This window comes from Periplaneta americana, chromosome 3, assembly GCF_040183065.1.
Source record: "Periplaneta americana isolate PAMFEO1 chromosome 3, P.americana_PAMFEO1_priV1, whole genome shotgun sequence".
NCBI lineage: Eukaryota > Metazoa > Arthropoda > Insecta > Blattodea > Blattidae > Periplaneta > Periplaneta americana.
In genome coordinates, this window is record NC_091119.1 from 205720298 (window position 1) to 205736047 (window position 15750).

Here is a 15750-nt window from a genome sequence, read left to right on the forward strand (position 1 = left end):
CCCTCTTTTCTTAGCATTCCAGATTTTTTGTCTGTAAAGTGTTTTTGTCGTCCCGCGCCTTGGCGTCGTGGTCTAAGGCATCCTGCCTAGGACTCGCGTTACGGAATGCGCGCTGGTTCGAGTCCTCATGGGGGAAGAAATTTTCTCATGAAATTTCAGCCAGTGTATGGGACCGGTGCCCACCCAGCATCGTGATGCACTTGGGGAGCTACGATAGGTAGCGAAATCCGGTTGCGAATGCCAGCTAACCACACGATACCTCCATTCTGGTTTGATGATCGTCCACCTCTGTTTCGACATGTGGGCGTGAGGCCAGCAGCCGGCTGGTCGGCCTAGGCCCTTCACGGGCTGTAGCGCCACGGATTATTATTTATTATTAAAGTGCTTTCGTCACAATAACTAAAAATAATTATTTCTCACTAATGACATTACCGACCACAACATGCTAAATGCTCAGTTTATGAATTCTTAGAGAATTTACAATGTTGACGAACGTCACTATGAACTGATTGCTTATTAAAATGTGTAATTTATTATTTTTATAACGACAATACTTTAATACAAGTAAAAACAGCACACTGTCGCTGTAGCCGAGGTTTCGTACTAACCGTGATCGCTATAACCAAGTTCAACTGTATTTAAAGTTATGAACACCACAGATGTCTGTAAGTTAAAGTCTGTAGTTATTGATTATTAGGTAAAGGAAAAAGCAAAGGCAGGGGTGAATCTCCAGAAGGAAAGGAAAAAGGCAAAAATGGCCGAGGTGGACCTCCCGAGGGTAATGGCCAAGCAAGAGGATGTAGTCCAACAGCTCTGAAATTCTTCACGTGTATGGAACGGGAAGTTGACAAGGTAATTGCATTTAAGTCTGCGAATTAGATACTGAAAATAGTGACGTAGATGTATTACAAAAACATGATTTATAATACACCGCAGGTTCACAGGGGTAGTTTCCCCTCACATATCAACATATTAATTTATTAAGTATTAGGCTATCAAGGGTAATTTACTTATTAAGACATTTAAAACCTTTAATACGGTAACAGAATTCTACCTCATAAATTCTTATTACGCCTTTCTCAATAGTATATTATCTGGAGAAAGAGCAGTAGCATATCCGAGAATCTCTTTCTACACGAAAAAAAAAATATATACGCATTTTAACAGGGTCTGCATATGATGCTCACTGTAAAAGAAAAAAAATTTAACTGTCATAAATTTATACATATTCCAATGTCTAATGAAAATTAAGAAAAACTTTAATACTTATCATACTAAAACAGAGGTTCATCACTATAATACAAAGTACAATCTTTCAGAACCTAGAGTTAGATTAAGTGAGTCCAAAAATGGTTCAGTTCTATTGCTATAACAATGTTTAATAAGTTACCACAAAAGGCACATGATGCAAGTTATATGCAATTTAAATCTGTTTTGTATAACTGGTGAATTTCTTGACTCTACTGTAAATGTATTTTAAATTAATAAGCTGCATTGTTCTATATTACTACGATTATTATTATTATTATTATTATTATTATTATTATTATCATTATCATTATTATTATTATTATTATTATTATTATTATTATTATTATTATTGTTACCAGTATTGTATTTCATTTCTATTGTTATATTCATCTGTTTTTATATTTTATGTCAAATAAAATAAAACAATAAATCTCCAGGAGAAGATTTAATAAATAGTGAATTATTTAAATATGCTAGCCATAAATTTCTACAAAGATTTTTGAGATTTTTAAATTTGATTTGGGAGGGACAAGGATTTCCCGAAAGCTGGACTAAATCTATTGTAATTCCTATACATAAGAGAGGAGATTTGAAAATTACGGATAATTATAGAGGAATAAGTTTATTGAACGCAGGATATAAAATTTATGCAAATATTTTGAAAAACAAACTCAATAAGCATTACGACAATATTATCAGTGAGGAACAAAATGGTTTTCGTCGAGGAAGATCCTGTTGTGATGGATATTTCGCATTGAAATTACTGGTTGAGAAACATAGAGAATTTAATTTAGAAACGCATATGGCATTCATTGACTTTAAAAAGGCTTTTGATAAAGTCAATCGGAATAAATTACTTCAGATTTTGGCAGATGATCAAGTACCTCAACAGATTATACAAAATATTTACAATATATATAAAACAACCATCATAGCAATTCGAAGCAACAATAAACTTTCACAGTGGCGACCCATTTATAGTGGAGTACGACAAGGCTGTGGCCTTTCACCACTTCTGTTTATTATATATATAAATAGAATCATTCAAGATTGGCGACAGACACGCCATGGATTTATTCCAATTAATCGAAATTTGCAGCTTGATGCTTTACTTTTCGCTGATGATTTAGTTCTCATGGCATCAACTGAAGGTGATTTACAATATTCAGTACACAATTTAAATAAGGTCAGTGAAAAATATAACATGGAAATTAATATTGAAAAATCGACAATCATGTCATTTTGTGGGAAATTCCCTGTACCAAGCAAAATCTGTTTGAATAATAAAATAATAGAAAGAGTAAATACCTTCACTTATCTTGGCTATACACTATCACCTTATGATGAAGTAGATATTGCTGAAAAAATATGTAAATATAATAAAACAATGGGGATCATTAATAAAATCATGAAACCTTCACTAGCACAAAGACACACAAGAATAGGCTTGTATAAAACCTTAGCACAGCCAGTATTAAGCTATGGTAGCGAAGCGTGGACTGTGAAGAATAAAGATGTCAGTAGAATAACAGCAAGTGAGATGAGGTTCATGTGAGCAACAGCTGGATATACTCGCTGGGATCATAAAAAAAAATGAGGACCTAATGCAAGAACTTCAAATAGAACCCATTATGCAGTTCATCAGCAAATATCAACTTCAGTGGAAGGGTCATCTCGAACGAATGAATCGATGCAGAATTCCAAAAGCACTGCTTCATTGCCATCCATATGGCAAAAGATCTCTAGGCCGTCCAAAGAAGAGATGGACTGAAAATTCTAGTTTGAGACCGTAACAGGCCACTTGGCCTAATACTTGTTAGGAAGATGATGATGATGATGTCAAATATTCTTTTATATCTCTTGTAATTTAGTATTTTTTATATCTATTGCAACAAACTGCTGCTCATGACATTAATAAACGATTGATTGATTGATTGATTGATTGATTGATTGATACACCTACAGTACATACATTCAACTGATGCTGAAGATTATATTGCAAATGTTAGATATAAACACCTAAATTTCTATCAGTTTAGAATACTTCTATTATTATTACAAAGGGCTATTTCTGAAACGAATTTCATCGTTATAATTCATGAAAATGATTCTGGAGCTACAATTTACATTGCAAATAAAACGAAAAATATTTTTAAAATTTTTATTTAAGTTTTTGGAAAATTTTCAATCTTTCGTTTTCAGATTGTAATAAAATATGAATTATCTGTAAACCATTGATATTAGTGTTATACTAATTTAACAACAAGTATGGAATATTGCTAATAACTTCTTAAATTTTAATTTTAGAAACAAATTATACAGTGTTTGAAAAGTTATTCAGACTGTACTGTAAATATGAGATGGAACACATCAGTCACGTAACTGTGAGGAAGACAATGGACTGTTTCTGCGATAGACTGGGACATTGTTTGTCTGTGAATGTTTCTCATTTTGAGCATCTGTTGTAAAGTTTGGTTAAGAATAGTATCTTGTTTAGTTTTATGGCCTACTCAACATGATTTTACATACAAATATTTGTCTCAAGTTTGAAGTCAACGAAACGGTTTGCTAGTTGTGATGATGACATCAGACAGCTGCGAAAGCAAAGTGCGTGGTGTTTCAAATAAATTGAATTCATTCGATAGGAGAGTGGAACTATCTAACAATCCATTCGATAGTTTGCAATCGGTTTTCAATTTCGTGCGGTTTGTAAACTAAACAAACTCATTGGATATTTTCAGAATATCGAATAATTCGACAGGGTAGTTTTCTCGATTAGGAGGTAGTAAGTCAGTACTGTAGTAAGACAGAAAGTAATGGGACTAAGATTACTCTAAAGCAACGATTAGGCACAGAAATTCTATGATAAGTCAAGGAGGGAAGGGTTAAATGTGGTAGGATTTTGAGTAAGAGGGAATAGAAGTACAGTGGGACTCCACAAATAGACGCTCAGTCTCATACACTTCACGATACAAGGCAAGTCAACGCATCCTGTCCCGTGCTGCACAGGGCCAACCAGTTGAACCAGTGCAGTAGAGTGCAGATACTCGTACACGTTGGCAGCAAGGCAGGGAACAAAAATGTGTACTTATGTTGAAGCTGAAGTTACAACTATTGGAACAGTTTAAGAAAGGTGAATCAATCAGAGCCATCCCTCAAGAATTTGAGTTTTTCCTCTAGAAGTTTGTTTTATGTTTCAGATGTATTACGTATATATTATACTTAATCACGGATTTGTTTTGTTCTAGATTTTGCATATACAATATATTATTTAAAATTATGTACGTTAATTATTTATGTTTCGGTCCGCATGCCATAAAAACATTGTACAGCCCTTATGTTTACCAATGTCCGCAGTACTCCGTAGAAAGACAGCGTTCGTACCTCGTCTCGCTCACAGACCATTGCTGTGTCTATTTGTGGGGTTCCACTGTAGTTAGTTAGGTTATGAACTTGGGTAAAAAGAGCTATATAAATTAAAAATTATTGTAAATGAATGTAATAATTGTAGTACCAAATGCAAAACTGTAAGTTCCACGTTACATGAATGTAATTGCTGACACGAAATATATGACATATCATATAAGGTCAATGGGTCAATATTTCTTAAGTATAGAGATTCGTTCCGAGTTCAGCAATCGAAAAGTCAAGCCAAGTCATGTGCTCTTGAGATTTTTTGTTTGCGCTGTTTGAGGAGATATTTTCACATGAGCTCCTTAACAGTTTCCTTCAAAGTTATTTTTACAAAGATTCCTAGAGGAACAAGTTAATTTATCTCGATCTTTTATTAGTTTAATTACAATATTGCTAGCAATATTATATTTTGTGTTTTACTTAACTGCATATTTCTAATTGCTGGATTAACAATTAAATATCTAGACTCCAAAGCAGCTATTCTATCAATAGTCTCTAAACACACACCTTCATCTCAAACAGCAGAAATAACTAAAATGCTCTCTGAATTAATATCACTCAATAAAAGAATTGTATTCCAATGGATACCATCCCATTGTGGAATCCTGGGAAACGAGAATGCGGATGCTTTAGCAAAGAAGGGCAGCATTGCTACTTACAGACCTGTTACTAAATCTACGTATTACTCTGTGAAGAGATTTATTAAATCTACATACTTAGACTTCAACAAACAACATTTGATAACACAATCACAAGGGAAAAAATGGAACTCTCTGCATCATAATCCACAGTTAATTCCCGATTTACCACGAAAATCGTCTGTAGCTGCATTTAGATTGGCAACAGGCCAGGATTGTTTGGCCAAACACCTGCATAGAATTGGAATATATCAATCCCCTAACTGCCCATTGTGCAACTCAAACCAAGAAATGGATTCGGAACACCTCAAAATCTGTGATTCAGTGGCTGACCATGATAATATCTTTGAAAAATATTGGAGTGCAAGAGGTCAAATGACTTTATTGTCAAACACCTGGCATTAGAAAACAACAACATATCTACGTCGAGATTCAAGACGTACGCTGAAACTTGTCCGACTGCAAAACTATTATCTCATGTCTAGTGTTGTGCATCCATAACAGCTGTTATGAAATATGTGCCTTGAATTCATCACGCTCATTTTATGCCCATGAACAATATTCTATTTTTTAACATCACTGATCTAAAACAATAATTTACTTCATTCTTGGATACACTTTTCTAATATTTGTATAATCACTCATGAACGTCATTGTGTTATATTATATTTTTATTTTAGTAGATTATTTACGACGCTTTATCAACATCGTAGGTTATTTAACGTCTGAATGAGATGAAGGTGATAATGCCGGTGAAATGAGTCCGGGGACCAACACCGAAAGTTAACCAGCATTTGCTCATATTGGGTTGAGGGAAAACCCCAGAAAAAACCTCCACCAGGTAACTTGCACCGACCGGGAATCGAACCCGGGTCATCTGGTTTCGCAGCTAGACGCGCTGACCGTTACTCAACAGGTGTGGACGTTATATTATAAATTTGGTGTTAAATTATTAGTAGTTGACTAGTTTTGACATCGTCCTCTACAATATTATTAACACAGTGAAGTAGTTACTATTGTTCAATGACGTTCATCAGTAGTAATAATTTACTGTCGGTTATACTTATAAGAATGCTTATCTTTTCTTTCTAAATTTCTTACAGAACTGTCCGGAAGAGCATCGACGAAAGAGTAAGTACACAAGAATGTATTACTATAGGAATTGTGTACCATAACTAAACACCATTCCTAGGGTATTAACTCATTTCAACTCTACAATCTACTGTATTATGTGTAAAGGACATGCAGCAGTATCTTCGTCGATACCCTTTTTGCGCACACGTTGACGCAAATTTATCTAATATTTTATTCTGTGAAAGTGCCAACATTCCGACGTAAATAAAACAACTGTGAAATAATTATATAATTATATATCTATAGATTTTTCGAGTACACACTATAAAATTGTTATGAGTTATGAGAAAGAAAAAGATGTACCTCAAGATATAATTCCTCTGAATCAAGAAGTAAATAATAAACTAGAAGAGCGCCTTACAATAAGATAAAATAGTGAGAATTCGTCATATAAGAAATGAAAGAAAGTCTCTAAAAGTGGAATGCGTGACAGATTCGGAAAATTCTCTCTCCCTCCTAACAAAAATGTGATCAGAGCTAATCTAATTTCCGTTTTCGTTTGTCTGATGTTCTGATGAACAGAAATTCCACATACTCTTAAAATACGAAACCAATAACTTGTCTAATTGAAGTCATGAATTGTGTAAGGACGGATTTTCGAATTTTATGGACGTAGTATTAGAAAGACTTCAGTGATAACTAACGTAACCTGTAGCCTAATTGAGGAAAATATCTAATTTAATTACACAATAAGTCTTAAACTCACCAACTGCAGCAGAAATGAGGGAATCACTGCCAACCAAATTCTGCACTCACCTGAAACAAAAGAAATGCATTTTATATACAGCTTGGAAGGAAACCTCTCAATTTTTTTCTCTGGTACGAATTCTTGAATTGAGGTTAATAAAAATGCAACAACTGAGGGATTACGTATCGTTGATGGCAACGGTATCTCTTATTAGAAAGATGACTTTGAGAATTTGCGATAGGTTTACCTAACAATCGCCTTAAAGTTGGGGAGATTCTCGAACAAAAGCTTCAGCAAACAATAAGTCCAAACGGGATTCGAATACACGCTTCAGCGCAGTCTTGGAGCATTCATAAAGTAGGGGAATCCCCACTCACTTTGTTACATAAAACAATGTCATCTCTTGAGACTACACAGAGCAAGCTACGATCGTCGAATTCTAGTACATTATTAACTGAGTTTCTTATTTTCAGGTAACGAATGTCAGAAAAAGAAGAAAACGGAAGAAAATGACGACTAAATTGAAGAAAAAGGGGAATAAAGATGAATAAAGACACAAACAAATATTTGTTATTAACTGAGTTTCTCAGTCTATATTAAAAACCTTACATTTAGATAGGATTGTACAAGAATTTAAATATAAATCAATTTTCGCTTAATTTAATATCTTCTTACTGTAATTATTAAAATGAATCAGTGGATAAGAGAGGTTTCAAAATGTTGATAAAAATAAAGACCTGAGTAAAATTAATTTTGTGTTTGTTGTTCTGGAGGCATTTTGAAACTTTGAACATGGCAATTTTATTATTTTAACAATTCGATTCACATTACTATAATTTGTTTGATTTTTAGAATAAATTACATGTAACTAAACTTGATTTCATGATTATTATTATTATTATTATTATTATTATTATTATTATTATTATTATTATTATTATTATTATTAATTGTATATTGTTCCTGTATTTCTGCTATTGTATTGCTATTGTTCTAATACTGGTTTAGTGGAAGAGAAGGCTTTATGGCCTTAAGTCTGCCAGTAGAAATATGTATATTACTACTTATTGCTACAATAAAAATAAAAGTTGCATTCTTTGTAATATTTCTACATATTCCTATAATGTACACATTCTCCAAAATATCTACAACAGCTCTAAATAAAATAAATAAATTGTTATGTAGAGTGTCCAAAAAGCCGTTACATTAAGTTGAAGGGATGATGGAAGAGAACAAAGCCAGCATTTTTTGTCAAAAAAAACTTAGACCTTGGAGCGCTGAGTCGCATAAAGCACGTCACATTGCTGGATAGCCCTGTCGCTTACTCACTCTGAGTGCAGTTGGAGGAAGTACTCAAAGTGGGCACCATTCGACTCTGAGCAGAGCAACGAACCATTTCCTGTCGAAGTCTCTCATAGATCACAGGAATAGCACGTATCGCGTGCTTTGCGGTCAAAATCCTGTCTCTTAGGTCTTCCTCATCATTTACAGGAGTGGCGTACACTGACATACCCATTTGACTCCATTAGAAAAACTGTAGATTGGTGAGATCAGGAGGTCTTGGTGGCCAAGCTACAGCAAATCCACCTTTCTGGAAAAACACTGTCTAGGAACGCACGAACATTAGGGGAGAGTTCGGTAGCATCGGACATAGGGTAATATCGGACAGTGAGTTTCTTTCATCTACTACCATATGATAGTACCTGAATGACATGGTTACGTTTCTGTGATGTCGCATACAGAAACGTAACCACGTTTTTATTTTTTTATTTTATTGGGTTATTTTCACGACGCTGTATCAACATCTCAAGTTATATTTTCATTTTTTAGTAGGTTGTTTTACGACGCTTTATTAACATCTCAGATTATTTAGCGTCTGAATGAAATGAAGGTGACAACGTCGGTGAAATGAGTCCGGGGTCCATCACCGAAAGTTACCTAGCATTTGCTCGTATTGGGTTGAGGGAAAACCCAGGAAAAAACCTCAACCAGGTAACTTGTCCCGACCGGGATTCAAACCCGGGCCAGCTGGTTTCGCGGCCAGACGCCCTGTCCGTTACTCCACAGGTGTGGACGTAACCATGTTATTCAAGTACTACCATCTGGTGGTAGATGAAAGAGCGCACTGTCCGATATTACCCGATTTCCGATACTACCCAACTCTCCCCTATGTGTGAAATACTCGTATGTTCGATTGCCTTCATACTGCAACCACATAGTCTTGCCGCCAAGGTAACCTCTAACAGTAAAGCGGGAAAGCCTTCTTGTAGAAGGTGAAGGTAGATCTTGTCATTAAGATGGGCTGAAAATAAAATGAGACGAATCAGCATACCAGTTGAACAAAGAGCACTATGGATTCTAACACAGACCTTAAGATATCTGACAAAAAGGGATTTATATTCTTCTACCATCCATTACATTTAATGCACGGAATTTTGGGACACCCGATATGTGTATAAAGCTTATAATGAACCGGACTTGTCCCTTTCTATATTTTGGATACAGTTACATGAACATTAATTTAAGGAATCCCTTGAAATGGAATAGAATCTAATTTCGGGAGAGGAGACTACGACCAAGCACTGCGACCTTCCACTATCTATTGCGCTAACCCTCAAGTTAGGCGCATTCTCAAACACACACCGGCTGACTAAACTAAGGTTAGGTGCGTACTGAGCTTTCGAACAGGCAACCCTTCTCCTTGAGAAATGCATATGGAATGTTATTTGGGAGGCACGAGGGAAAAAGACCTCTGGGGATACCGATATGTAGATGGGAGGGTAATATAAAAATGGGTTTGAGGGAGGTGGGATTTGATGGTAGGGACTGGATTAATCTTGTTCAGGATAGGGACCAATGGCTGGCTTATGTGAGGGCGGCAATGAACCTCCGGGTTCCTTAAAAGCCATTTGTAAGTAAAATTAATTAATTAATTAACTTATTTATTTATTAATGTATTTATTTATTCATTCATTCATTCATTCATTCATTCAATACTTTATTCATTTAGATATTTATTCATTCATTCATTTATTTATTTAGATATTTATTCATTTATTTATTTAGTCATTTTTTATTCATTCATTCATTTATTTATTTACATATTTATTCATTTATTCATTTATTTATTTAGTTATTCTTTATTCATTCATTCATTTATTTATTTAGATATTTATTCATTTATTCATTTATTTACTTAGTTATTTTTTATTCATTCATTCATTTATTTATTTAGATATTTATTCATTTATTCATTTATTTACTTAGTTATTTTTATTCATTCATTCATTTATTTATTTAGATATTTAATCATTTATTCATTTATTTATTTAGTTATTTTTATTCATTCATTCATTCATTTATTTATTTAGATATTTATCCATTTATTCATTTATTTATTTAGTTATTTTTTATTCATTCATTCATTTATTTATTTAGATATTTATTCATTTATTCATTTATTTATTTAGTTATTTTTTATTCATTCATTCATTTATTTATTTAGTTATTTTTTATTCATTCATTCATTTATTTATTTAGATATTTATTTATTTATTTAGATATTTATTCATTTATTCATTTATTTATTTAGTTATTTTTTATTCATTCATTCATTTATTTATTTAGATATTTATTCATTTATTCATTTATTTATTTAGTTATTTTTTATTCATTCATTCACTTATTTATTTATTTATTCATTGATTCATTTATATATGTATTTATTTATTTAGTTATTCATTTATTTATTTATTTATTCATTTATTTATTTATTTATTTATATATTTATTCATTCATTTATTTATGTATTTATCTATTTATTCATTTAGTTATTTATTTATTCATTCATTCATTTAGTTATTTATTTATTCATTCATTCATTTAGTTATTTATTTATTCATTCATTTATTTATTTATTCATTCATTTATTTATTTATTCATTCATTCATTTATTTATTTATTTATTCATTCATTCATTTATGTATTTATTTATTTAGAAATTTATTTATTTAGAAATTTATTTATTTATTTATTCACTCATTTATTTATGCATTTATTTATTTAGTAATTTTTTTATTTATTTATTTATTCATTCCTTCATTCATTTATTTATGCATTTATTTATGTATTTATTTAGTAATTTATTTATTTATTTATTCATTCATTCATTTATGTATGTATGTATGTATGTATATATATATTTATTTATTTATATATGTATTTTTTTATTTACTTCTTGTTTATTTATTCATTCATTCATTTATGTATTTATTTATTTATGTATTTATTTATTTATGTATTTATTTATTTATTTATTTATTTATTTATTTCACTGCCCCACGGCTAACCCAGCAGACGGTCGTGATACATTAACTGCATTCGCACCGATGCTCTTGTAACAGCGTGTCCTTGTGAAGATGTTAATGGTCATTAATGAACTCAGAACTCCTGAAAAACGAAGTTTATGTGATTTTATGTCACTAATGAAAAAGAGGAAAATGGAACGAAAAATAACGAACTTACATAATTATCCTCAAAGAAACTACCGAGCAGTACTTCTCCTACGACAATTTTACGGCACATACTCACCCTCTGCCAAATACAAAATTCTGAAAAGTGGTTTTGACAACTATTTTCTCCAGTGCATAAATTATTCTATCCATATACGAATAAGATGCATTTTCTAAACTTTTCAGCTGTTGATCTCGAAAACTAGTTTGCGATAATACAATTTTGAATAAACGTTTCTTCGTTTAAAGAGGGAAAACGGTACAGCAGTCGAGCGACTAAAAATTTTGATCAGTTAACCGGATGCCTTTAATCAATTAATCGACCGGTTAATCGAATTTCAATCGACTTCGCACAGTGTTTGTAAGTTTCAACAGAAACACTAGTGTCATTTACTAACCGTCAATTCCATAAGTTGTAAAGAAAACACTTTTTTACTAATATTTTCAATTTAATTTACGTATAACGCAAATATTTATCAAGAAAAAATTGACACATGATTTATAGAAGAAGTTCAAAAACAATAAAGAAAGCTGTCAGTTTATACTTACAATCACTCCTTGTGCTTGCATAGTAACTGAACGATTTTCCGAGTTTCTAATAAAACACTGTTGTAACTAAAGATCACAACTATCTAACACTAGAATCAAGCACAATCTTTGAAAGAGAATTCATAATCTAGAACTTTAGAGCCACTGAAAGTTCTCTGAAAATTTCATATACAGGGACATCATTTTATTTTTACTTCAATTTCTATTGTACCTGAGTTTTTGAATGTACTTCACTCCCACTCCTTCTACTAATGAAGTTCAACCGTCCTCCACACAGATCCAAGACCGCATATACAGTCATAGTAGCCTTACGGTCATAATAAACAGTACGTTCCAAAAATATGTTCGCGTTTTCCAGTGACGAAAGAGCTTTCAATATTGCATCATTTTCCATTTGCCTACGTCGCATCCCGGTTTCCCCCACCTGCTTCTATTCGCCTCTCTGTAAATGCTAGTGGCTGGGCTGTCTTAGCTCTTTTCTGAGAACATTAATTTCTGTTAGGAATTGGACGTCTACGTAATATTATACCCATACAATTGTTTAAAATAACTTAAATAAAAGGGCCTCGTTAAGTAATTAACTGTCACGTGACTTCCTCCCTTTCTACGACGCTGCGACGTAACCACTTAGACGGACAGTAGATAGCATGTCTGAGTAATTTTATCTTTTCGGATCGGGCAGAAGTGAAGATTGAATTTACAGTACGTAAGGTCTCTTTTATAGAGTAGGTACAGAATTATTTCAACATGAGTTACTGATACGAAGTACGAATGTGATAATTGGAATTACGTACAATTGTCTATAGAGCGATAATATGCACAAAAGAACTGAAGCCTGTATCGAAATGAACGGCTACCATTTTCAAAAATGTGTTTAAACATTCATATTATGATTATTTTTCAATTTAACTTCATTCTCTATATTGTACGCTAACGTGTTGTAGACAGTATAATATACACTGCATAACGAATACGTCCTCATGGATAGCTCAGTCCTTGAGTAAAAACACTCATTGTTAATACTGTACTGTATTTTGATTAAATAAAAACCTAATGAAAATTATCAAACTCAAAATCGCGACCTTTCCTAGTTTACGTAAATGGATGAACTACTTTTATTCCCTCCTATATCTAGTAAAGTGATTTGTTTGTATTTTACGCCAGTATCATCGAACTCCAGTCGTGGAAAGGGGTAGCAAACGGTGTTTCCGGTTCTTAATCGTTGATCCAAAGGTATAGCCAGGTTAATATTAAAAATGTTAGTAAAAGTAAAATGATGTCCCTGTACAACTAATGCACGAAATCAAGTCCATGTGGACGAAACATTTAATTACAAGAAATAGCATTGCTCAGATCATTCTCCTCGAATTACGAAGTTCCAGCCACAAAGGACAACATACACAACGGTAGCCTACGTGTTTTCCATATTAATGTCACCTAAGCCACGAGTTTAAAGAAGAGGCTATTTGTGCGAAACTGTACTAACGGTATTATTGCTTTCAGCTTAGCAAAGAAGAAGGCAATAACATCAATTTACACTTATGACCTATCAAACACAGCTTAAGAGTTCATCGCACCAAATGACATACATACAGGTTTTGTACTGCACCGACTTCGCTAGGCACTTATGTTTCCTTCACATGATAATTTTAACCGAATAAACGGTTCGATTAATCGATTAAATCGACAGTTCTAAGTAATGAGTTAGTTATTTTTGATTTAGTGGACGTTGTCTAAGTAATTTTAGTAATACATTAGTTTTTAATTGGGAACCCAAACTTTATTTGTCAGATTCTCATTTTACACAAAAAATCAACAACGTTTGTCTGAAAAGTGTTTTTCCATTAAGCTCTTAATTTATAAAGTATTTCACAAAACTTGAAAATATTAGTACAAGGTAATACTTTGTAAGCAGAGAATTAATGAGGCAATGGAAGCAGAGCCAGAAGGCGAAAGAAGAACCGGAAGATCCTGAAGGGAATAGGATCGGTATCTATATGGGTTATCCAGAGAGAGAGGAAAAATTTTCAAGAGCTGAGGACACTGGGATAAGATCGAGGCGAGAGCAAGAAGTGATTAGAAGACTTTATTTATTTATTCATTCATTCATTCATCCCTGTATTTATTTATTCATTTATTCATTCATTCCTGTACTTATCTATTCCTTCATTCATTCCTGTATTTATTCATTCATTCACTCACTAACTTATTTATTTATTTCTTTTTTATATTTATTTATTTATTTACCTCAATAAATATTTACTTATTGTTTATTTATTTCGTCATTTTTTTATTTTTTTCCTTGATGTTTATTTCTTTATTTATTTATATTTATCTACCTATTTCTCATTTATTTATTTTCTTATTTATCCTTTTATTTATTTATTTATTCATTCATTCCTGTATTTATTTATTCATTCATTCATTAATTCATTCACTCACTAACTAACTTATTTATTTCTTTTTTATATTTATTTATTTATTTACCTCAATAAATATTTACTTATTGTTTATTTATTTCGTCATTTTTTTATTTTTTTTCCTTGATGTTTATTTCTTTATTTATTTATATTTATCTACCTATTTCTTATTTATTTACTTATTTATCCTTTTATTTATTTATTTATTCATTCATTCCTGTATTTATTTATTCATTCATTCATTCCTGTATTTATTTATTCATTCAGTCATTCATTCACTCACTAACTAACTTATTTATTTCTTTTTTATATTTATTTATTTATTTACCTCAATAAATATTTACTTATTGTTTATTTATTTCGTCAGTTTTTAATTTTTTTCCTTGATGTTTATTTCTTTATTTATTTATATTTATCTACCTATTTCTTATTTATTTATTTACTTATTTATCCTTTTAATTATTTATTTATTTATTCATTCATTCCTTCATTCATGTATTTGTTTATTTATTTACCTCAATAAATATTTACTTATTGTTTATTTATTTCGTCATTTTTTATTCCTTTCTTGATTTTTATTTCTTTATTTATTTTCTATTTATCTGCCTATTTGTTATTTATTTATTTATTTGCTTATTTATTTATTTATTTACTTGTTTGTTTGTTTGTTTATTTATTTATTTATTTACTTATTTATTTATTTTTGTGTAGTTAAAGCCATGGGATCTTCTCTTCCACTCCGTCAGAAGTTCAAATACAATAATAGGGAAAGTCACACTATAAACAAAGTAAAACCACACGATACCACAACCATACAGTATAACCGATAATAAAAATGTTTTATAACGTCTAACGTTCAGATTTTTTGACAGCAGACTAGATGACATAAGCGTCTCAACCGAATAATAACAGGCATTTCCCATATTTATTCTGCGTTTAATTTCCTCCCGAGTATCATTTATATTTGTTACTGTTGCTCCCTGGTACTTGAATTTTTCCACCTCTTTAAGGGATAAATTTACAATTTTTATATTTCCATTTCGTACAATGTTCTTGTCACGAGATATAATCATATACTTTGTCTTTTCGGGATTTACTTCCAACCCTATCGCTTTACTTGCTTCAACTAGAATTTCCGTGTTTTC

At 31.8% G+C, this 15750-nt stretch overlaps 1 protein-coding gene across 1 annotated transcript in view; it reads left to right on the forward strand.

Annotated features, from left to right (window-relative positions):
* Positions 1-7859, forward strand: part of LOC138697076 (uncharacterized PE-PGRS family protein PE_PGRS36-like) — a 30330-nt gene extending 22471 nt beyond the window's left edge. Inside the window, exons 8-10 of the mRNA XM_069822673.1 lie at positions 698-852; positions 6407-6434; positions 7599-7859. Of these exons, the coding sequence (XP_069678774.1) occupies positions 698-852; positions 6407-6434; positions 7599-7645 (230 nt within the window). The 3' untranslated portion in view covers positions 7646-7859. The remainder of the gene's footprint in view (positions 1-697; positions 853-6406; positions 6435-7598) is intronic.
* Positions 7860-15750: the final 7891 nt, after the last annotated feature.